This window comes from Mobula birostris, chromosome 14 (genome assembly GCF_030028105.1).
Source record: "Mobula birostris isolate sMobBir1 chromosome 14, sMobBir1.hap1, whole genome shotgun sequence".
NCBI lineage: Eukaryota > Metazoa > Chordata > Chondrichthyes > Myliobatiformes > Myliobatidae > Mobula > Mobula birostris.
In genome coordinates, this window is record NC_092383.1 from 42,304,592 (window position 1) to 42,327,729 (window position 23,138).

At 39.3% G+C, this 23,138-nt stretch overlaps 1 protein-coding gene across 6 annotated transcripts in view; it reads right to left on the bottom strand.

Annotated features, from left to right (window-relative positions):
• tcf12 (transcription factor 12) overlaps positions 1 to 23,138 on the bottom strand; it is a 361,463-nt gene that overhangs the window by 31,779 nt on the left and 306,546 nt on the right. For 5 of the 6 annotated variants that reach the window (XM_072278450.1, XM_072278446.1, XM_072278444.1 and 2 more), the window contains 2 exons: positions 22,049 to 22,119; positions 10,717 to 10,923 (listed from right to left, as the gene is read on the bottom strand). In XM_072278450.1, coding sequence (XP_072134551.1) covers positions 10,717 to 10,923; positions 22,049 to 22,119 — 278 coding nt within the window. The remainder of the gene's footprint in view (positions 1 to 10,716; positions 10,924 to 22,048; positions 22,120 to 23,138) is intronic. The other variant, XM_072278449.1, reaches the window with a different exon arrangement.

Consider the following 23,138-nt stretch of genomic DNA (forward strand, 5'->3'; position numbering starts at 1 on the left):
AGGAAGTTCTACGAGTCTGTGGTGGCCAGTGCTATCATGTTTGTTGTTGAGTGCTGGGGTAGCAAGCTGAGGGTGGCAGACACCAACAGGATCAACAAACTCATCCGTAAGGCCAGTGATGTTGTGGGGATGGAACTGGACTCTCTCACGGTGGTGTCTGAAAAGAGGATGCTGTCCAAGTTGCATGCCATCTTTGTCAATGTTTCCTATCCACTACATAATGTACTGGGTGGGCACAGGAGTACATTCAGCCAGAGACTCATTCCACCGAGATACAGCACAGAGCGTCATAGAAAGTCATTCCTGCCTGTGGCCATCAAACTTTACAATTCCTCCCTTGGAGGGTCAGACACCCTGAGCCAATAGGTTGGTCCTGGACTTATTTCATAATTTACTGGCATGATTTACATATTATTATTTAACTATTATGGTTCTATTACTACTTATGGTGCAACTGTAACAAAAACCAATTTCCCCCGGGATCAATAAAGTATGACTATGACTACTATGACTAATCACTTTCTGTTTTAATGCCAGAGGCTGCAGAAGGCTGTAGGCTCAGCCAGCTCCATCACAGGCACAACCCTCTCTATTACTGAGCACATCTTCAAGAGGCGGTACAGCAAGAAGGCGGTGTTCATCTCTAAAGACCCTCGCCATCAGAGACGTGCCCTCTTCTCACTGCTATAATCAGGGAGATGGTATCGGGGCCTGTAGACTCAACACTCAATGATTCAGAAACAGCTTCTTCCCTCTGTCAGATTTCTGAACAGTCCAGGAACCCATGAACACTAACTCATCCTTATTTTATTGTACAATTTACTTTGTAATTTATACTAATTTTATGTCTATACACTGTACTGCTACCATAAAACAACGAAGTTCATGTCATACAAGATTAGAATCAGGTTTATCATCTCCAGCATGTGTCATATAAACCATATAACAATTACAGGACGGAAACAGGCCATCTCGGCCCTTCTAGTCCGTGCCGAACTCTTACTCTAACCTAGTCCCACCGACCTGCACTCAGCCCATAACATACATGGAATTTGTTAACTTAGTGGCAGCAGTACAATGTAATACATGATAAAATAGAAAGAAGAGAAAAATAAGTATGATCAATTAAAGTATATATGTATATTGAACATATTAAAAATAGTACAAAAGTAGAAATAATGTATTATAAAAGTGAGATATATTCATAAGGAATCATATGGTAGAGGGTAAGAGGCTGTTCCTGAATCACTGAGTGATGGTAATAGTAAACGTGATTCTGAAAATGCACCTGCTAGAGGTTAGTACTTGGTAATCAGCAGAGGACCCAAGACCATAACCAGGAATGTAGAATAGAACTATAAACAAAACATTTTGCATCTTTGAAATAGGTATGTTTCTCTTTTGCACACATTTTTCCTTTTAAAGCAAACTTTCAAAATACTTCAAATATTTCTTTGGAACTTTTGTGTCTAGACATTCTAAAAGTTTGGGAAACAATCAAGTACCACTGAAAACCTATTTCCCCACACCTGGCTCTGATAGACTCTCAAAGAACACTTCACAATGTGCTTGCTCAGAAAGAAGATTCTTCAGAGACAAGACAATGGGTCACGAAATTTGTGCTTGTTGCAGATCTCAAATAGAGCTCTCCACAACACAGGATCTCTGTGGCAGGTACAACCCTCTTCATCAGACATCAATTCAATGTGAACCCAGATGCCCAGAAGGCATAATAAATTAAGTACATATATAAGTGAATTGACATTCAAAATAAATAGCAAACAGTTAAGGCTTTCACTTAACAATAAATTCATGTGGGAACTCAATCACCAAAGCAGTGGGAAAAGAAGCCAGGATAGCATATTCTCCAAAGACATCATTAAGTATACTGTCCTCAAGCTGGGTGAATTTATAGACTGTTGAGTAAAAACATAGTTTTGATCAATTTTCAAAAAATCTTCACACATGTAATGGAACATAAACATACAATTAAAGTGGATAAATTAAACATGAAAAAATAACATTTTAGAAGGCTATAAACAGCTGTATGTTGGTGAGGTTGCATCTGGAATATTGTGTGAAAAAAGCTAAAGAAGTGCAGAAAGGATTCACAAGGATGTTGCCAAGACTGGAGGGCTTGCATTATGAAGAGAGACTGGATCAACTGATTTCCCTAGTGTTGAGGTATGACCCTACAGAGATCTATAGTATCAAGAGGGGCACAGATCGATTATCACAGTCTTAGGGTAGGGGAGCCTAAGACTAGAAGGCATAGGCTTAAAGATGGAGGAGGAGAAGGTGGTAAGATTCAAAGGGGATCCAAGAGGCAAGCTGTTTTTACACAGAGGATGGTGGGTATATGAAACAAGCCGCCAGAGGAAGTGGGAAAGGTGGGTACAATTACAATGTTTTTTTAAAAATATAATTTTTATTGAGTTTTCAAAAATACATGAAAAGATAGTATCTATCCTCCCCCCTCCCCTTAACCCTCCCCCCCCATATAAAGTCCTACCTAAAAAGAAAAGAAGAAAAAAGAGAGCCGCCTGCGTATTGGAAAGTTTCCACATGCTCCATGGAATTCAAAATAAAATTGGTATACTTATTCGTTACTTTCCCCAAGGGACCAAGATCTTTATCGAAGCACTTAAATATGCCATCCTATCTTTTGTAAATAAGGGCGCCAAATATTCAAAAATGTTACATATTTATCTCTTAAATTATAAGTAATTTATTTTTTGTGGTGTAATATATAATTGGTGTAAAAAGTTATATTATACTAATCTAAGTCAAACATCTATTGTGTTTGTCATATTGTCAAGGCACAGTCTTGACCAATTTGTTTCATCAATATTAATATTCAGATCTGTTTCCCATTCTTCTTTTGACTTAAAAATTGCTACTCCCCGCTACAACAACACTACCCACCCAATCTCTCTTTAATTTCTGATGTTCTGTTTCTGTTAAATGCGTTTCCTGTAAAAAGGCTGAATCTATCTTCATTTTCTTAATATGTGTTAAGATTCTTTTTCTTTTCACTAGTCCATCAAGCCCATTAACATTAAAACTCAAAAAATTCAATAAATTAGTCATTATTTTTACCAAAGTTACTCCAATCTAAAACATTACTTAACTTCTGAACTCTCATAGTTCCTTGGGGAATCTCTTTGAACTTCACCATGTTGCTATGCGTTCCCCCCCTCCCAATCATCCAGGCAAAAAGAAAAAAAAAAGAGATAGATGAGATATAAAAAAAAGAAAAAACAAAATACCCCCCCACTAATGTTGTGAATGAAAGGATACACAGCACTACCCCCCTCCATTTTGCGGGTCGTGGCTAGAGCCACGCTTGCACACATGATTAGCGTAGCAATTGATCAGTGCTTCTTCCAGCTCCACCGCAACAAAAAAAAATTATATATATAAAAAAATTAATGTTACTATTTCCAACCAGTATTCCTCAAATTTTAACCTTACTTCCCCTCCCTCATATAATTAGTAATATATTTATATATTCATCCGCCTTCAAAAATCCAACAAGTCCATTCTTTGACCCAGTCTTCTTCTTCAATCCATCTCGCTCCCCTGGTTTTGTTCTTGTACCTGGTGAATAATCAGAGAGTCTTGCACAAACTGCTCCACTTTCCGGTAATCATCAAAAAATCTTTTTTCTCCACCAGTCAAAAAAATCTTCAAGGTTGCAAGGTAACGCAATATAAAATGATAACCGTGATCCCATAGGATTTTTTTCACTGGATTAAATTTCTTCCTTCTCTTCAAAAGTTCATAACTTATGTCAGGATAGAAAAAAATTTTGTTCCCTTGAATCATCAATGGCCCTTTTCTATTCTTGGCAGCTTGGGCAGCTGCCTGTAGAATCCTTTCCTTGTCCTGAAATCTTAAGAATTTTATTAAAATTGTTCGTGGATATTGGTCATCTTGAGGTTTTGGTCTTAGAGCTCTATGTGCCTGCTCAATTTCAATTAATCGGCCCTCCTCTTTCATTTGCAAAACTTCCGGGATCCATCTTTGAAAAAATTTTATTGGATTTCCTCCCTCCATACCTTCTTTAAGACCAACAATTTTAATATTATTACGTCTACTAAAATTTTCCAACATGTCCACTTTCTCCAAGAGTCGATTTCTTTCCGTGTTCCAGACAAGCAAATCATTTTCTGTTTTTTCCACTCTATCATTAATATGCTCCATTTTTCTTTCCATCTCCTGAAGCTTCTTATCCATTTTATCCTGTCTTTTCATAGCTTTACTATAGCACATCTTCACGTCTCTAAGCTCTGCTCTTACTTTTCTTACTTCAGCCGTTAATTGCAATAAAGCCTCTCTTATGTCTCCATCATCTCCTTTAGTTCCAATCCCTTCCAGTTCTTCCTCCTCTTCTTCATCTGTATTCTCCGCGGTATCCGATTCTGACTCTGAGTCACTTTCAGTTGCAGTGGCTGTCGGTTCTTGTAGTTTGAGTTGTATCGATTTGCGCATGCGTTCTTCTTTGCGCATGCGCATTTCCGGCACCTTCTTCCGAGAGACCGCTACCGCCGCCATTGCTCCCTGTTCTCCGGCAGAGATAGAACGCATCTCCTCCAAAAGAGATCTAACCTGAGTCCGAGGCTCCATCACTGCAGTAGGCCCTTTTTTCTTCCCATCTCGCGGCGGCTTCGCAACAACAGACTTCTTCTGTTGCGGTTTAGGAGGCATATCGTAAAGTAGTCTTGCAAAGTTATAAATAGTTCTCGGAAAGTATTTATTAACTTTGTTTTGTTTAAACGGTACTTTGCTAATATTTTACGGGAGAGCTGGATTTACACATCTCAATCCCACGCTATCACGTGATGCCCCCCCCAATTACAATGTTTAAAAGACATCTGAAGAGGTGTGTACAGGAAATGTTTAGAACAGGGCTTCCCAATTTTTTATGCCATGGACTCCTACCATTATCCGTGGGGTCCGTGAACCTCAGGTGGGGATCTCCTGGTTTAGAGGGATATGGGCAAATCCAGATGAAGGGATTAACTGACGAAGGCACAGACAAGCTGTACTAATAGTCCTGTTTCCCTGCTGTAAACTTCTGCATTTGGTAATACTCACAAGGAAATTACAATATGTACAGGTAAATACTAGTTTTTAGACCCAGTTTTGCTTAGCAGTAATTATGTGAAAACATAACATTAAACTGAAGGTGAGCAACTACTTAACATCATTGTATTTCTGATAATATTCTGTCTCTGAAATGTAAATCTAGTGTTACTCCTTACAAAGAAGCTAAGATTAGGAAACTTAGGAAATTAAGGGTTTGAGCAAGAAAAGGAAATGTATGCCAGGAAAATTGTTATTAACTGAGTTATTTGAGGTTTATAATGGATATAAAGAAATCTTATAAAAACAGGAGGGCAAAAAGGGGACATGAAATGACCCAAGGAAACAGAAATAAAGAGAACTGCAAAATTTTCATAAATATCTTGCAAGGGAAATCTTGCTAGGAAAAGAGTACGTCCCTTTAGGGACCAAAATGAAAGTCTTTGTATGGAGCCAGCGATTTCTGTGGTATCCTTAATATATGTCATGTCTGTATTCATCAGGGAGGAGGATGGGGCAGATGGAGAGGAAGGGGAAGTGTACACTGACAGTTCAGAACATGTGCCTGGTGAAAAAGGTACTAGAGATGTTCAAGCATATAAAGATAAGACAAATCCCTAGGACCTGATGAAATCTCATAATGTTATAGGGAGGAAATTGCTGGGGCTCCAGCAGGTATTTTTGCATCTGTTTTTAGCCACAAATGAGGAATCAGAAGACTGGATGAGAGCTAATGTCGTTTCTGTATTCAGGAAAGGTGGTAGGTATAAGCCAAAAAACTATAAGCTTGTGAGTCTTACACCAATAGTAGGAAAACGAGTGGAAAAGAATTCTAAGGGATAGGAGTTATAATCATTTGAGGTTATTAAGAAAATTGATAAAGGCAAGGTAGCTGGTATACACAGGCTTCAGCACGGCTTTCAACAAGGTGCTGGACAGTAGGATGGCCTAGAATATTAGGGGACAAAAGATCTGAGGCGTCGGCAAATAGGGTCCAAAACTGGCCTGCTGATAGGACTCGGGTTGCAGCAGAAGAGAGTTATTCTGCCTGACTACAAGACCATAACTGTAGGGATTAATGCACGGAATACTGTTACTCGTATATATAACTTGGGTGAAAATGTCTGTGGTCTGATTAACAAGTCTGTGACAATATGAGGATTGGAGGAGTTAGAGAAAGTGAAGATAATTGCCCAAAGATAGAGGGACAGATCAGTTGTAAATTTGGGTGCAACAGTGGCAGATGGAACATAATCCAGACAAGTTTTGGGTCATCTAATACTGGCCAGATATGTACAGTAAAAAGCAGGGACAGTAGATGCATCAATGTACATAGGGACCCAAGAGTCAAGTTCATAGCTCCCTGAAAATAATGATACAGGTGGATATGGTAGTGAAGAAAGCAATTAGCTTGATCTTTTCATAGACAAGAGTTTTGAGTATAAGAGTTGAGATAACATGTTGCAGCTGAACAAAACAATAGTCAAGTCAAACTTAGAATATTGTGCAATTCTGACCATACACCAGAGAAAGATGTAGTAGTGCTAGAGTGCGTGCAGAAAACATTCGCCAGAATGTTATCAGGAACAGGGGCTTTAGTTACAAGGAGAGACCAGATAGCCTCTCGAAAGTGTCTGAAACTGAAGGTGACATTATAGAAATTTATGAAATTTTAAGGGGCATAGGTAGGAGAGATAATTAGTCTTTTTCCAAGGGAAGGGGAGATAAAACTAGAGGGACTGGATTTAAAGATGGTCTGAGGGGAAGGTTTATTCCTCAGAGGGTGATGAGTATATGGAACAAGCTGCCAGAGGACATGATAGAGGCTGGTATAATCAGTTTTTAAAAGGTTTCTGGACAGGTACATGGATACAAAAGGAATTAAGGGATAAGAGGCAAATGCAGGGAAATAGGCTTGGCATAAACAGGCACATCAGTTGACTTGGAGGAATAGTGCTGAAGGGCCTGTTTCTGTGCTCTGCAAACCTGTGACATTTCACTTCACATTTTCCTTCAGTTATGATGGGTTACTTAAAACGACATGAGCCATTTAATCTGACTATGAGATTCAGAGTATAAATTGACCATTAAATGTTATTATTTTAGATTCACATTGCTTCAAATGCCTTTCTGCAAATTTTTAATACTGATCTAAACATCCCAAATTGAGGGGAAGGAAGGGACAGGAAATTGGTGGCTAAAAATGAAGTAAATGAGTTTTTATATACTTTTCAAGCATAAACAAATAAATGATCGATAAACACTGGGAAAAATTTATATTATTCCCCATTTCTTAATTGTATGCATTTATACACATAAATATCCCAAATGTCCTTACATCATTTTTTTCATAATTTATATTTGTACTGAGAAAATAAAACTGAAGGTTTAGGTACAACTAAACATTACTACAACCAAGTTACTGCTGCATTAATGTTAAATACTGCCTGAAAATCTAAGTTTGCTTTTGGGGCATTTCATATTATGTATCTTCCAAAAAAAAACCTTCATACAAAACCTTGCCAACTCTTCATAAATGGAGATATATTTGGAATCAATCTGTCCTGACACCAGAAAACAAAACAAGGAAAAATATATCTCGGCTTGAAGTTTGCCAATTGAGGTTTTTTTTGGCCTTTGAAGTTTTAGACCAAAATTTAGAAATACAAAATAGAAAGTTGACATTCAGCCAGATATGTGTTTCTCAAGGATCTCAAGCTCTTTGATGTTGACTGCTTTAGAATAAATTGTTGCCAAATGTAGGAATGAGACTGGAAACAGTTCTGATGAAATCAACTTTTTATAGCAATGAATCCAACTGCGTTGTAAAAGGGTGAGACTTCATAACTTGGTGAAAAGGGTGAAAAATAACTAATGGAACATATTTTCAACATTTTTCTTCCATGAGGTTCAACTGCTGTGAACTTCCAATAGTTCCCCAAAAGAATCTGCACCCAGGATATCAGCTGTGGAAGAGATTAGAAAAACACAGCCAACAGACTGCAAATGGCTGACCACTCATTCTGAAAGTGAGTCACAGATATAGGTGGGGCAAGGACTTGTACAGCTGGGGTGGGGAAAACTTAGTAGAAATAGGAGGAGGAGAGGAGTCTGCTGATATAAAGGCCTCCTTTCTCCAAAACAATGTAATGAAAAGGTCCTACTAAGGTTTCCAGCAGCAAAGTTCACTGGCAAGAGAGACAGGTAATGGAAAAGGGCTAGGAAGCAAATGGGTCAGAGTTTGCCATATGGTATCACCAATTTTATCCCCTTTTGATGAAATTAATTTTGTTGAATAATTGTCAATACTTGTTTTAAGAGACAACAAAGGAATCTGATGACTGAAATTTATCAATAGTTCCCACATTTTGAAGACAAGATGGTTTTGATTAATTGATTCTATTCAGGGACAAATTTATGAATTGTTTGCTTCAGAAGATTATTTCCACTACAGCTGTGTTCAAATTTCTTTTCAATAAAAAGCTCAATTGCATAACCACAAATTAAACATTACATTCCATTAGCTCTCATCTATGCTCATGTCCTCTTGGCTACTGCAAACTTTCAAAGTGATTTCCTCCGCTTCTGCAAGGCAGATCATTTTGCCCGCCTTATCCATTTGATCCATAACATTTTGAAGAAAACCAATGTGCCAGTTGTTATACATCTGGAAAAATTATGAGCATGAACTGAAAATTCTCTATGGGAGTCTGTTTTCCCCCATATACTAAATTTCACAAGGCAGTTATTTCTCCAACAAAAACAAATTGCAGGTGTAGTTTGTCACCAGCATGCCATTCACTAGGACTAGATACTTCACAAGGCATTATCTTTTTCCACACAAACCAATCAAAGAACACAATTTTCTGCTAGAATTTCTGGTTTAACCAAAAGCACAGTTGCAAATAAATATTTGAAGTTGTATCAGCACTTCAACTACATTACAGGATTGATAAAGGTACCTATATGAGAAGGACTGCTGTAGTTCAAGGTGATACATCAACATATTCCTGAGGACAAATAGGAGTGAGCAATAAGCTGTCAACAATGCTCATATTGTTAAAAAGTGGGCAAGTACATTTCTGAAAGCTCTGCAGATACAAATTGTGTTACTTCATTTTCCACATCTTAGACCATAAGATAGGAGCAGCCTTAGCCCATTCAGCCCTTCAAATCTGCTCCACCATTCCATCAATGGCTGATTTATTGTCCTACTCAACCCCTTTCTCCTACCGTAACTTTTGGCACCTTGACTAATCAAGAACCTATCAACCATTGCTTTAAACATACCCAATGACTCGCCCTCCACAGCCATCTGAGGCAATGAATTCCACAAATTTACCACCCTCTGGCCAAAGAAATTCTTCCTCATCTCTGTTCTAAATGGACATCCCACTATTCTGAGGCAGTGTCACCTGTCCAGCTCTTCACTCCATCCCTCCCCCTCCTGTCTTCTCCTATCATTTTGGATCTGCCCTTCCCCCTCCCACTCCCACTTTCCAATCTCTTACTAGCTCTTCCTTCAGTTAGTCTTGACGAAGGGTCTCAGCCTGAAACATTGACTGTATCTCTTCCTAGAGATGCTGCCTGGCCTGCTGCGTTCACCAGCAACTTTGATATGTGTTGCTTGAATTTCCAGCATCTGCAGAATTCCTGTTGTTTGCACCATACTCCAAACATGTTCTGATCAATGCTTCATAAAGCCTCAGTCTTGCTTTTATATTCTTGTCCTCTCAATCAGAGTAGGTCTTAATTATGCATTATGCTGTTGGGCAGAGTATGAGCTATCACAACTGTACTAATAATATCTGCAACATGAAACATCTTTATCCAGCAAATTATTTAAACAGCAAATGGCAAAACAAATGAAACGAGGTAATTTTTCACATTGTTCTCACAGATATTTGCTGGTGATTAACCATAAGCTGTTTTCTCACTAAATCTGGCAAATCAGTGATCTTTCAGAAAATATCAAGCAGGTGGCTGCTCAAGAACATAAACCACTAATAAATAACATTGATTCTCTGCAATGATTTCACCACACAGAATTAATCTTGTTTAATTAAAAACTCAAAAGTTTTATGATTCTTTGATTCATATGTGAATTTCTTTTAGTAAAAAGTAGAAAAAGATAAAATTAATTTGGAATGACAGCTTTAAGTTACCTATATCCTCAGTCAAAAAGCCTGCAGTCCTGTTGGGCACTGCTGGCACTGACCTCTGAATGGAAGCTTGAAACTTCCAAGCAAGTGTGCAGAAAGGCACATTTCATTAACTTCTACATAGTTGACTATTAACCTGCAATGCTGGATGTGGAGTCCAACAGTAAAGCATAGGCCTTCACTTTCTCAGGCTAGACTTGGAGCAGGCTCAGTAGCTCCATTTATTCAATGAGAAAGCTCTGGGGGATTTTAAATGCATTTGTTTTGCTCTGCATTTGTAATTTTTAAGTTTAAAAATAATTTATACATTTCATAGCCAGTTTAGCACGAAGACATAGTCCAACCATTTTTGGTTTAGGTTTGTGTGACAAAAATAAAACAATGGCTCTAGGAGTAATTTCTTTGAGGATTACTAATTGTATTTTTCTGCCACAAATAAATTTAACTTGTGCTAATACAAAATTACCATTGATGCTTGTCGACTAGATGTTACCAGTGCAGATGCTCCAAAGTTTGAATTCAGTCCTCCAATTGGCCCATTTTGTGATGGTCCCAGTAAACTATGCATGTCACCATGGCCACCAGACATACTAGTTGAAGGCCCAACAGCGTGGTTTCTGAGAACGTGGATGGCATCATCTAATCTGTCTAGACGATCCTCCATCCGAGTTTGCTGTCAAGAAACAAGATATTAAATGAAGACATCTGCTAAGGCATCAACTCTGATAAGGTAAACTCAGAGCTGGTGGTTTAATAGGTATGTCATGAATAAAGAATGAAAGAAATAACAACAAAACAAATGGTTTCAACAGCAGCCACAGGCATTTGGAATATGTTTCAAATTATAAATAGGATATCTGGGGAAAGGAAAATTTCAAAAAAGTGCACATTAAAGGCAATTTTGAAAAAGCAATTTGATCAGTTGTAATTTTCTCAACACAAGAAAGAAATATTGAGATGGTATTTCTGTTCCTTGACATGCTTCTTTCTTGGATATGTATCTTCAAATAAATCAAAATGGTTAAAACAGAAAGTATGGATCTAAGCCAGAAGAAAAATATTGTTCGGCATATTGTTGTAATTCATGCAGATGGTCTACAGGTCTAGAACAGTAAACCAGGAAATGCACCACTGAAAGAGAAGTAGTACCTCACAGACATCCTTTAAGAAAGACATTGCATCTTGCAAATGCTCATGAAGTTGCTGTTCAACCCGGTTTTTCTGGTAAAGCCAAGACATAACAGAAAGCAAAATGCATTAATACTAATACCACAAAAGCAAAGCAAACCCAATAACTCAAGTGAATTAATGCTGAAGTTACAATATGATTGGAAAAGAGGAGAAATTTAATGGGTAATATTGATCTCTCCTGATGTTCAAAATACAAAGGAAACTTTCATCCCCTATTTTTGTGCAACACACACAAAATGCTGGAGAATTCAACATTCGACATCTATGGTGGGAAACGAACAGTCAGCATTTCGGACCAAGACCAAGATCTGGACTGGAAAGAGGGAAGGGGTCAGAATAGAAGGGGTGGGAAAGAGGGAAGTGTATGATCTGGCAAGTAATAGGTGAATCCTGGTGAGAGGGAGCAGATAAGAAGGAAGGTGGGAAGGGTGGCGGGTGCAAAGAGAAGTAAATGGTGTGACAAACCAGGAGGTGATTGATGGAAGAGATAAAGGACTGAAGAAGAAAGAATCTGATGGGACAGGAGGGCAGATCACTGGAAAAAGAGGTGGTGGTGGGGAAAAAAAAGAGGGAAGGAGATGCAAGTGATGCACAGGTCTCAAGAGTGAGGCAGAGAAAAGAGAAGTGGTAAGGAGCCAGAGGGATAAAGGAAAATGGGGGGGTGGGGAGAGAAGGTAGGTAGACTGAGAGGAGCAGTCATCAGCAGTTAGGTATCATTGTTGATCTCATCAGGTCTGAGACTACCGAGAAAGATTACCAAGTGTTCTCCTCCAACTTGTCCAACAAGCAGTCGAGAACTGTGGATATACATGTCAGTCTGGGAATGGAAAGGTAATTAAAATGGCTGGCCAACAGAAGATTCTAGATGTTACAGTGCTCAACGAAATGATCCCCTGGTCTCACCGATGTAGAAGAGGCTGCACAGGATACAAAACTCGACCCTGCATGTTTGCCCTCACTCAATCCAACCTCCCTTCCCCTGAAATAAGTGGGATAGGTTCCCTTTGTCCCCACCAGCTGGTGCACCTCACACTCCCCCTGTCCTTTTATTCTAGCCTCTGCCTTTTTTCTTTTCTGTTCAGATAAAGGGTATCACCTGAAAAATCGATTGTTCATTTTCCTTCATAGATGCTGCCTGACATATTGAGTTCCTCCAGTACTTTGTGGGTCAGATTTCCAGAATTTGTAGTCTCTCGAGGCCCCTATTTCAATATTGCAAATCCCAATGCAGAAACGAAGAGCAGCTTCAAATTTGGTTTTCACTAATAATTACTTTGAATTTTATTTGCTCATTGCTTGAATAAAATCTCTCACAACCAAAGAGTAATATCCTAATATTCTAGTTAGCTTGCAATAGTCTTGTAATAAAATGGTGTTGTTTAACATGGGGATAGCAATTGATAACAATTAACTAAATAAAGTTAAAAACTGAAGATTTCAGTGCTCACCATGCTTCCCCAAAATCCCCATTAAGCAATAGAGAATACTCAAGAACCACATTCCTGTTAAAATTAGGTCATGGTGTTACAATGAAAATTCTTTCCTGCCATGTTCCTAAAATATTCTTCTTCTGAATTATGACAGAAAGAAAGTGAACCTCTTAAGATGGATCTAAACTTCAAGGCACACTGTACTCAAAAATTATCATAATTGTATTAATAACTCAGAAGACTTTCCAGTGATTCAGATGATAGTGAGGAAAAATGTTAGGCTTAGACCTTCATGCTGAAAGTTAGTTAACACTGGAATAAATAGGTTGTGGTCACTTACAGTGCCTATAAAAAGCATTCACCCTCCCCCACCCCCCCGGAGGATTTCATATTTTATTGTTTTACAACATTGAATCACAGTGCATTTAATTTAGCTTTTTTTAAAAACTCTGATCAACAGAAAAAGACTCTTTCATATCAAAGTGAAAACAAATTTCCACAAATGGGCCAAAATTTACAATTATTAACATAAAATAATTGACTGCATAATTACTCACATCCTTCAAGTCAGTATTTAGTTAAAGCATCTTTGGCAGCAATTACAGCCTTGAGTCTGTGTGGATAGGTCTCTTTCAGCTTTGCACATCTGGGTACTGCAATTTTTTCCCATTCTTCTTTATAAAACTGCTCAAGCTCTGTCAGATTACAGGGGGATTGTGAGTGAACAGCCTTTTCAAGTCCAGCCACAAATTCTCAACTGGACTGAGATCTGGACTTTGACTTGGCCACTCCAGGATATTAACTTTGTTGCAGTTGTTAAGACATTCCTGTGTAGCTTTGGCTTTATGCTTGAGGTCACAGTCTTGCTGAAAAACATTTCTTCTCCCAAGTTACAGTTCTCTTGCAGACTGCATCAAGTTTTCCTTCCGGATTTCCCTGTATTTTGCTGCATTCTTTTTACCCTACAGCTTCACAAGCCTTCCAGGGCCTGATGCAGTGAAGCAACCCCAGAGTGATGCAGCCACCACCATGCTTCATGGTAGGGATGGTGTGTTTATGATGATGTGCGGTGTTTGGCTTATGCCAAACGTAGCATTTAGTCTTGTCTTGTCCGTACTGCATCAACCGCCGCTGCTGGGTTATAAGCGTGCAGGAGTAACGTGTGGTTAAGTGCCTTGCTCAAGGATACAAGGTGTAATTTTACCACAATCAATTGAAACACCTTGACTACTAACAGGTAATTGCCACTTAACTAATTATGTGACTTCTAAAACCAATTGGCTGCACTAGTGATGATTTGGTGTGTCATGTTAAAGGGAGTGAATACTTATACAATCAATTATTTTATATTTGTAATTAATTTAGAACACTTTGTAGAGATCTACTTTCACTTTGAGACGAAAGAGACTTTTTCAGTTGATCAGTGTCAAAAAAGCCAAATTAAATCCACTGTGATTCAATGTTGTAAAATAATAAAACATGAAAACTTCCAAGGAGGGGGTGAATTACTTTTTACAGGCAATGTAGGTGTTTCTGTCAAAGAAAAATGCAGTTTCTGGAGGCATCTAGTGTATCTAAAATTAGGTCTAAAAGGAATCAACCAAAGTAGTTAGTGTCTGACTTTTATAAACTAAACTTAATTTAAGCTCCTTCTTGCATATAGAAGGCTCAAAGCACAAAAGACATTCACTCTGCTCATCTCTGTGAAATGTCTAAATATCTCATTCCCTTGCTCCTTCTCTCAAGTGCTGCAAGTTTTACGAGTATATTAATTTCTCTTATGCAAGTACATACTGAATATTTCCACTACCCATTTAATCTATGAATTCTATCAGTAATTTACTGTGTCAATTAATTCATCTTATCTCTCCCATTCTTCCTTGTCAATTGATATAAATTTGTGACCCTTTCTAATCAATCTGTCTGCCAGTGAAAATTGTTTCCTGGCTCCATGTATGCTAACAAAATCTTTTATAGTGAATATACCTAACTTTCTCTATAACTATATCAAGTTCCCTAACTTCTGCACAAGTGAAGCTCTTCATTCCTGAAATCTTTGCAATAAATCTCCTTTCCACCTGCTCAAGATATTTGACTTCCATCTTGCAGTGGGGTGCCAAGATCTGAACAGTATCGTGGCTGAGGTTCTTTGTAAAGGCTTGGCATGACTTTTTTTCTTTTAACTCTTTTCTTCTGCATCTAAAGCCCATATTCCAATATACCCGAAGAACAACTTTATCAAAATGTTCTGTGGCATATGAACACAATTAGGGACATGTTCTGGTTTTAAACATTCTACTTTACCTCACCCAACCTCCCCTTAGAGGGTGGGAACTGGTGGGAAGCTAAACAATGACACCAAGGTACATTATCATAAGAGGGAAAAAAAGTTTATAAAACACTATAATGAAGTTTGTGTCAATTTTGTTATTGTAGGTTGTTATAGCATTTAAAAAGAACAATTTTAAGTAACTATTAAGAATTTTACTTTGTCTGTTTTCCAATTTGTACAGAAACTTCGCAGCCACTCAACGACTATTCTTAATATAACAATGTGGTCTTCACAGGCTGAACCAGCAGATAATTGTCCTTAACATTATGCTGAACTACCTTCTTACCCTGTTGCAGTCCTTGAGGTGTGGGTATACCGACAATGCTATAAAAGAGGGAGATACACGATTTTGAGCCAAGAATGGTGAAGGAACAGCGATATATTTCCAAGTCAGGCTGGTGTGAAGTTTGGGGTGAACCAGGAGGCGATGGGTTTGGTAGGTACTGCCTACGGAATCTTGGCAAGTTGCTGCAGTGCATCCCGTAGATGATACAAAATTACTGCAACTGTATATTAGAGGTGGAGTGAGTGGATGGTAGTTATGGAGTGCCGATCAAATGGATTTCCAGATCCTGTATAGTGGTGTCAAGCTTCTTGATTACAATTGATCACCAGGTCACATTTTCCAGAAGTTCTTAAAAGAAAACCTGAACATTTCTGTTATGCATATGCTTATTTGTGAACAAAGTGCATTTTCTTAGTGAGTTTGCTGAAAGTGTGCTTCAAATTGGTTCGTCAGAAGATACTTTACAAACTGCACGTTTATTTGTATAGTTTCCTTCAGTTACAAGCTGGTCACATGACATTTCAGCAGACCTTTATCCTCTATACGGGCAACATTTCTTCCACTGACTAGCAACAATTTAAAACATATTTCTTCCATTCCTTTAAACATGACAATCTTGCATAGTGTTTCACTTGCTCCTGTGGGTGTTTCTCTCCATTTTAATATATAGCTCCTCTATGCTCATGGGATGCATTGTAGCCATGCAATTTAGAAAAAATGTTGGATAACCATGCAGAGTTGGCATAGAACCCCCTCTAACCAGGTATCTCAGTATAGCAGCTATCAGTGTTCATTAATTAAATGATAAAGGATCAAAGAATTGCTCAATTTCATAATTTTCCTTTTAACATAAATTTCCGTAAACCCTCTACATAATCCTGAATTATTCAGCTATTGAAGGTAATGAGCTTTAAGCTGGGTTTCCTATTACGAGATCACATGGATAACATTTCAAAAACCTGAAGCAATTTATGAATGTAGTTTACTTCACTTCATACTGTCACTATAGACAGATGGTAATGGGCAAATGAGAATATCACCAGTTGTCATTGCCTGTACTACAACTTTTGCCATATCTAATTATAATTGTCAACAAGGTTTTAATATTGCATCATTTACTGTCTTCCTCCTCTGCCTCAGCTGATACACAGCATCACCGTTGACACATGAAAACATCAAGGAATTATGCATATTGCCTTAACTTTTTCCACCATACTAAATAGTATTCAAACTTTTCTAACTGATGTTCTCTGGACAAAAGAAAATCTAAAAACATATCACTTTCTTTGATAGACTAGATCATCTGATGTTGTGCAAAGCTGAATTATTTTAAATTTTTATTTTGTTTCTGCATTGGAGTCAGAGCACTCTACGATACCTACTCTTATAGGTAAATATCAAGCTGTGAAACTGTCACTTGGGTGAAAAGAAGTAGATATTCATTTACAAATATGAATTAATAAATAGAAATAGCACAATATATGATTTTAAATATTTGTTAAAGAATTATTACTGTGCATTATCCCTAGAGCTAATCCAAAAACTTTTTAATAGGGCTTCTTCTAAAAAAAATTCTGCAACAGTGATCCCTAAGGTTTCCTTCATGTCTCAAAAGGAAAAGCATCAAAGCTGATAGGTCATATAAACTTAACTTCTGGCTGTGTCAGATATGCAAGAGGGCAAAATAATATACTGAAATTTCAACCCAAGAAAAATATCCTTAATTATTCAGATATTGAAAGTAATTAGCTTTAGCTGATACGAGGAATTCTGCAGATGCTGGAAATTCAAGCAACACACATCAAAGTTGCTAGTGAACGCAGTAGGCCAGGCAGCATCTCTAGGAAGAGGTACAGTCGACGTTTCGGGCCGAGACCCTTCGTCAGGACTAACTGAAGGAAGAGCTAGTAAGAGATTTGAAAGTGGGAGGGAGAGGGGGAGATCCAAAATGATAGGAGAAGTCAGGAGGGGGAGGGATGGAGCCAAGAACTGGACATCTCCCCCATTTCACGCACATCTGCTCTCACTCCATCCTCCCGCCACCTCACTAGGAATAGGGTTCCCCTAGTTCTCACCTACCACCCCAACAGCCTCCGGATCCAACATATTATTTTCCGTAACTTCCGCCACCTCCAACGGGATCCCACCACTAAGCACATCTTTCCCTCCCCCCCTCTGCTTTCCGCAGGGATCACTCCCTACGCGACTCCCTTGTCCATTCGTCCCCCCCATCCCTCCCCACTGATCTCCCTCCTGGCACTTATCCTTGTAAGCGGAACAAGTGCTACACGTGCCCTTACACTTCCTCCCTTACCACCATTCAGGGCCCCAGACAGTCCTTCCAGGTGAGGCGACACTTCACCTGTGAGTCGGCTGGGGTGATATACTGCATCCGGTGCTCGCGATGCGGCCTTCTATATATTGGCGAGACCCAACGCAGACTGGGAGACCGCTTTGCTAAACACCTACGCTCTGTCCGCCAGAGAAAGCAGGATCTCCCAGTGGCCACACATTTTAATTCCACATCCCATTCCCACTCTGATATGTCTATCCACGGCCTCCTCTACTGTAAAGATGAAGCCACACTCAGGTTGGAGGAACAACACCTTATATTCCGTCTGGGTAGCCTCCAACCTGGTGGCATGAACACTGACTTCTCTAACTTCCGCTAATGCCCCACCTCCCCTTCGTACCCCATCTGTTACTTATTTTTATACACACATTCTTTCTCTCACTCTCCTTTTTCTCCCTCTGTCCCTCTGACTATACCTCTTGACCATCCTCTGGGTTTCCCCCCTCCCCCTTTTCCTTCTCCCTGGGCCTCCTGTCCCATGATCCTCTCATATCCCTTTTGCCAATCACCTGTCCAGCTCTTGGCTCCATCCCTCCCCCTCCTGTCTTCTTCTATCATTTTGGATCTCCCCCTCCCCCTCCCACTTTCAAATCTCTTACTAGCTCTTCCTTCAGTTAGTCCTGACGAAGGGTCTCGGCCCGAAACGTCGACTGTACCTCTTCCTAGAGATGCTGCCTGGCCTGCTGCGTTCACCAGCAACTTTGATGTGTGTCGCTTTAGCTGAGTTTCCTATTACAAGACCATTTAGATACAATGTGATAGTCAGGGCAAGAATAGGATGACAATATAGATGAACGAGTGGCTGAGGGGCAGGATTTCAGATTTCCGGGTCATTGGGATCTCTTCTGGGGAAATAGCTAAATGGCTATTCTAAAGGGAGGACAAGACAACCATGCAAATGCAATGTCAGCATTCATTTCAAAAGGACTAGAATATGGAGCAAAGATGTACTGCTGAGTCTTTATAAGGCATTGGTCAGACTGCACTATTGTGAGCAGTTCTGGCCACCTTATTAATGTGGCATTGGGGAGGGTCCAGAGGATGTTCACGAGAATGGTTCTGCGAATAAAAGGGTGAGTGTATGAGGCGCATTTGATGGTTCTGGGGCTGTATTTCTGGAGTTCAGAAGAATGGGGGGGGGGATCTCTTGGAGTACTGTGCTCAATTCTGGTCGCCTCACTTTAGGAAGGACATGGAAACCATAGAAAGGGTGCAGAGGAGATTTACAAGGATGTTGCCTGGATTGGGGAGCATGCCTCTGTCCCAGGATACTGACGGACTTTTATCGCTGTACCGTTGAGAGCACACACACCAAGTGCCTCTCAGTGTGGGTATGGCAATTGTCCCGTATCAGACCGCAAAGCACTCCAGCGTGGTGAACACTGCCCAGCAGCTTATCGGCACCCAATTGCCCACCATTGAGAACATCTACCATAAACGCTGCCTGGGCAGGGCGAAAAGCATTGTCAAGGATGCATCTCACCCTAACCATGGACTTTTTACTCCCCTCCTATCCGGTAGGCGCCACAGGAGCCTCCGCTCCCACGCCAGCAGGCACAGGAAGAGCTTCTTCCCTGAGGCTGTGACCCTGCTGAACCTCACATCACAGCGCTAAGCAGTATTGCACCCATATTGTACTGTGTCAGTATTTTTATATTTGTGTGCTGTAGCACTTAAATTTTATTTGTAGTTAATAACACTATTCTTTGCATTTCTGGAAAGATGCTAACTGCATTTCATTGGCTTTGTAGCTGTACTCGGCACAATGACAATAAAGTTGAATCTAATCTAATGAGAACAGGTTGAGTGAACTTGGCTTTTTCTCCTTGGATGAGGTGACTTGATAGAGGTGTAGAAGATAATGAGAGGCATTGATTGTGTGGATAGTCAGAGGCTCTTCCCCAGGTCTGAAATGGTTAGCATGAGAGGGCATAGTTTTAAGGTTCTTGGAAGTAGGTACAGAGGAGATGTCAGGGGTAAGTTGTTGTTTTTTTTTACGCAGAGGGTGGTGAGTGCGTAGAATGGGCTGCAGCCGGCGGCGGCAGAGGCCGAAACAATAGGGTCTTTTAAGAGACTCCTGGATGGCTACATGGAGCTTAGAAGAATAGAGGGCTATGGGTAAAGCCTAGATAGTTCTAAGGCAGAGACATGTCCGGCACAGCTTTGTGGGCTGTAGAGCCTGTACTGTGCTGTATGTTTTTTATGTTTCTATGGATAACATTTCCAAACACCTGAGGCAATTTATGAATGTAGTTTACTTTATTTCATACTGTCACTATAGGAAGATGGTAATGGGCAAGTGAGAATATCACTAGTTTCACATTTCCTTTCTCTGCTAACAAAATGTTTAAAAAAAACCTCCAAAAGAAATAATAACAAACTTAAATTCATATTTTCTGACCAGAGAAATGCAAAATGTATACATTAGAAATTTGCTTCATTTAAATGTTTAGGTGAGGAGATTTGGCCTGGGATTTGAATTTGGTGAACATGAGGGGAAACAGCAGAGCTGGATGAACATATGGTTACAATCTTAGTAATAGGGTAGAAGTTGAAAGACAAATGCATAGCGCTTGAAGATAATAAAACAAAAAAAAAGCTGCTGGTTATTTAACATAAGGTTTTAGCAAAGCAAAGAGGTGGAGCTTGATGTGGTTCAATGTCTGTGTTTCCAAATTTAGGGAGTTAAGGTGAAAGGGTCGATTTTGCTGGAATAAAGGAAACTAAAATGGTGGAATTATGCAAATCTGATATTATAAGAGGTGTCAAGGAATGGAAGATCAAAGACAATTTGAAGTTTGGAAAAAAAATGCATACTTGTATGTAAAGGATTTGAGGAAGTATATTTTTCAGGAATTGACCTAAGCATAAAATTAATATGCTATGGTGATGACATTTTACAAAATTACATTTTGTTCTGTTTGTTATTTTCAAGGAAATTTATCATTAGAACATAAAAGAATCGGCACACAATTGTGCCCATCTGATTTTCAGAAATTTATCAGGATAAGGAAATCAAAATCTTGTTATGCTTACACAATCAAGTTTAAAAGTCAATCTCGTGATTAACAAAACTGAGCTATCTATCCAGACAACCTGCCAATTATGGCAAAGAAATTAATCCTCCAAACTACCCTGCAATAGCTGATGGAGAGAAATCAAAAAGCGAAAGTATGAAAACAAAATCAAGGACAAATAGCATAAAAGGAAAGAGTGGCAGAACAAAATGGGGGCAAGCAGCCATAGAAAAATGTCAGGGAAAGCACAGCATCAGAGACAGTTGAGAACAAGAGGAAACATGCTTCCATAGGTAGAAAGGGAGTGAACAAGAAAGCAGAAACTGAAGCAAAAATAAAACCTCTGAAGGAACTCAGAGCAGACAGCAATTGTGGATACAAAGGGTTGACTGGCATTTTAAGATGAGACCCTGCATTTCAACCCGAGTTGCTGGCTTTCCTCTGCATGCACAAATGCTGCCAGACTTGTTGAGTCCCTCCAGCAGTTTTTTTGCTCCAGATTCCAGCATCATTAGTCTCTCATATCTCTGAAAAAGACTGGATTTCTTCATTCAACACGCCAAAGCCTTTCCACCTTGTCAACAGACATTACCCAAAACGTCAAAGATAAGAGCCAAAATTGGTTCAAGAACAGCATACCCAGAGCTTGAGTAAATCTATAGTTACCAGTTCCCCGAAGACAAACATGGCTGCGAGTTGTTTGATTCAAATAAGAATGGAGGATGTGATATATTAAGGAGTCACATTTCTTTGGAATATATAGTATAGAGCAAAAGAAAAATGCAGGAAAGAAAAGGAGATCTCAAATGATGGCCAGGAAAAATTACCAAAGCCACTTGCTGCCAGAAAGCTCAAATCTTAACTGATTCATCAGGGCTGCTGGAAGTTTTTAATTCCAACTTAGATTTCATTTTTTTTAAATTTAGGAATGAGACCAAAGGACACAATTCTAATGAATGTTAGGTAACATTAACTTACAATTATATGATTAGATTTCACAATTCCCTTTCCTGTGGGGATTGACAAATAATTAAAAAAACAACTATCTTCTCTAAATTCCCATCAGGCCGTTTAATGGAGTGGAAGCTAAAAGATTACTCAGTAAAATACATTTATCAGTTCCAGAATTTCCAAACTAAATTTACAGTACAATACAGCCAAACATTTTAGAATATCTGGTCTGCCTCACCAGTGAGTGAAGAGAGTTTTCATAACTAGGAGATGATGGAGCTCCGCCTGGTCTTGACCACTGGTTAGCACCTGTGTAAATTAAGATCCAAAGTAAGCCATTTAATTAATCTGCAATTGGTTACAAGCAGTTTTCAGTTTAACAAACAGTAAGAAAGGCCATGTGTGAGCTATGAAAACAAAATCAGCTCATATCAAGGCAGTTTTGAAGAATGAAACTGCAAATCTAAAAAAGTACAAATTTAAATTCAATACACTAAATGTCCATTGTTGGAAGGTACTACCTATGTTTGTAAATAGAATAAATTCACTACTTTATACAAATAAAACTACTAATAGGAACAAGCAGTAGTAAATCAAGACAACTTTTCTGAGAGGCTTCTTCAGTTCTAATCCATGGTGGGTAGTTTTCCGCCTTATAAGGTGAGTTGTTTAAAGATACAGCAATTACATGAGGGTCGTTAAAAGTCATAGAGGTAATGAGAGTGTCATCAGTCCAACCTTTGCACGAATGGAGGTGTGAACTGTTGTGGAGACACTGGGGTAGAGATGTTAGGACTGCATTGCAAGTAGCTGATAAGTGGTGTGTACCCACCCCCTCTGTTCAGAGATGGGTTTTCCACTTTGACAAAGATAGCTTCTTTAACCCAGTGGTCCCCAACCACCAGGCCGCAAAGCATGTGCTACTGGGCCACGAGGAAACAATATGATTTGGCGATATGAGGCAGCTGTACCTTTTCTCATTCCCTGTCACGCCCACTGTTGAACTTGAACGCACGTGAGGTCATTACGTGTGCGTCATCCATGTCAGCGCGGGAAGATGATCAACTCCTCGAGCTTGCAAATGACGGCGGGCTGAAAAGTATGTTTGACATAATATCTCTGCCAGCATTCTGGATCAAAGTCAAGGCTAAATATCCTGAGGTAGCCATGAAAGCACTGAAAACGTTGCTTCCATTTCCAACATATCTCTGCAAAGCAGGGTTTTCTGCAATGAATGCAACGAAAACTAAATTGCAGAATAGACTGGACATAAGGAACCCCTTTGAGTATCACTGTCTCCCATCACCCCTTGATGGGACTGTCTTGTT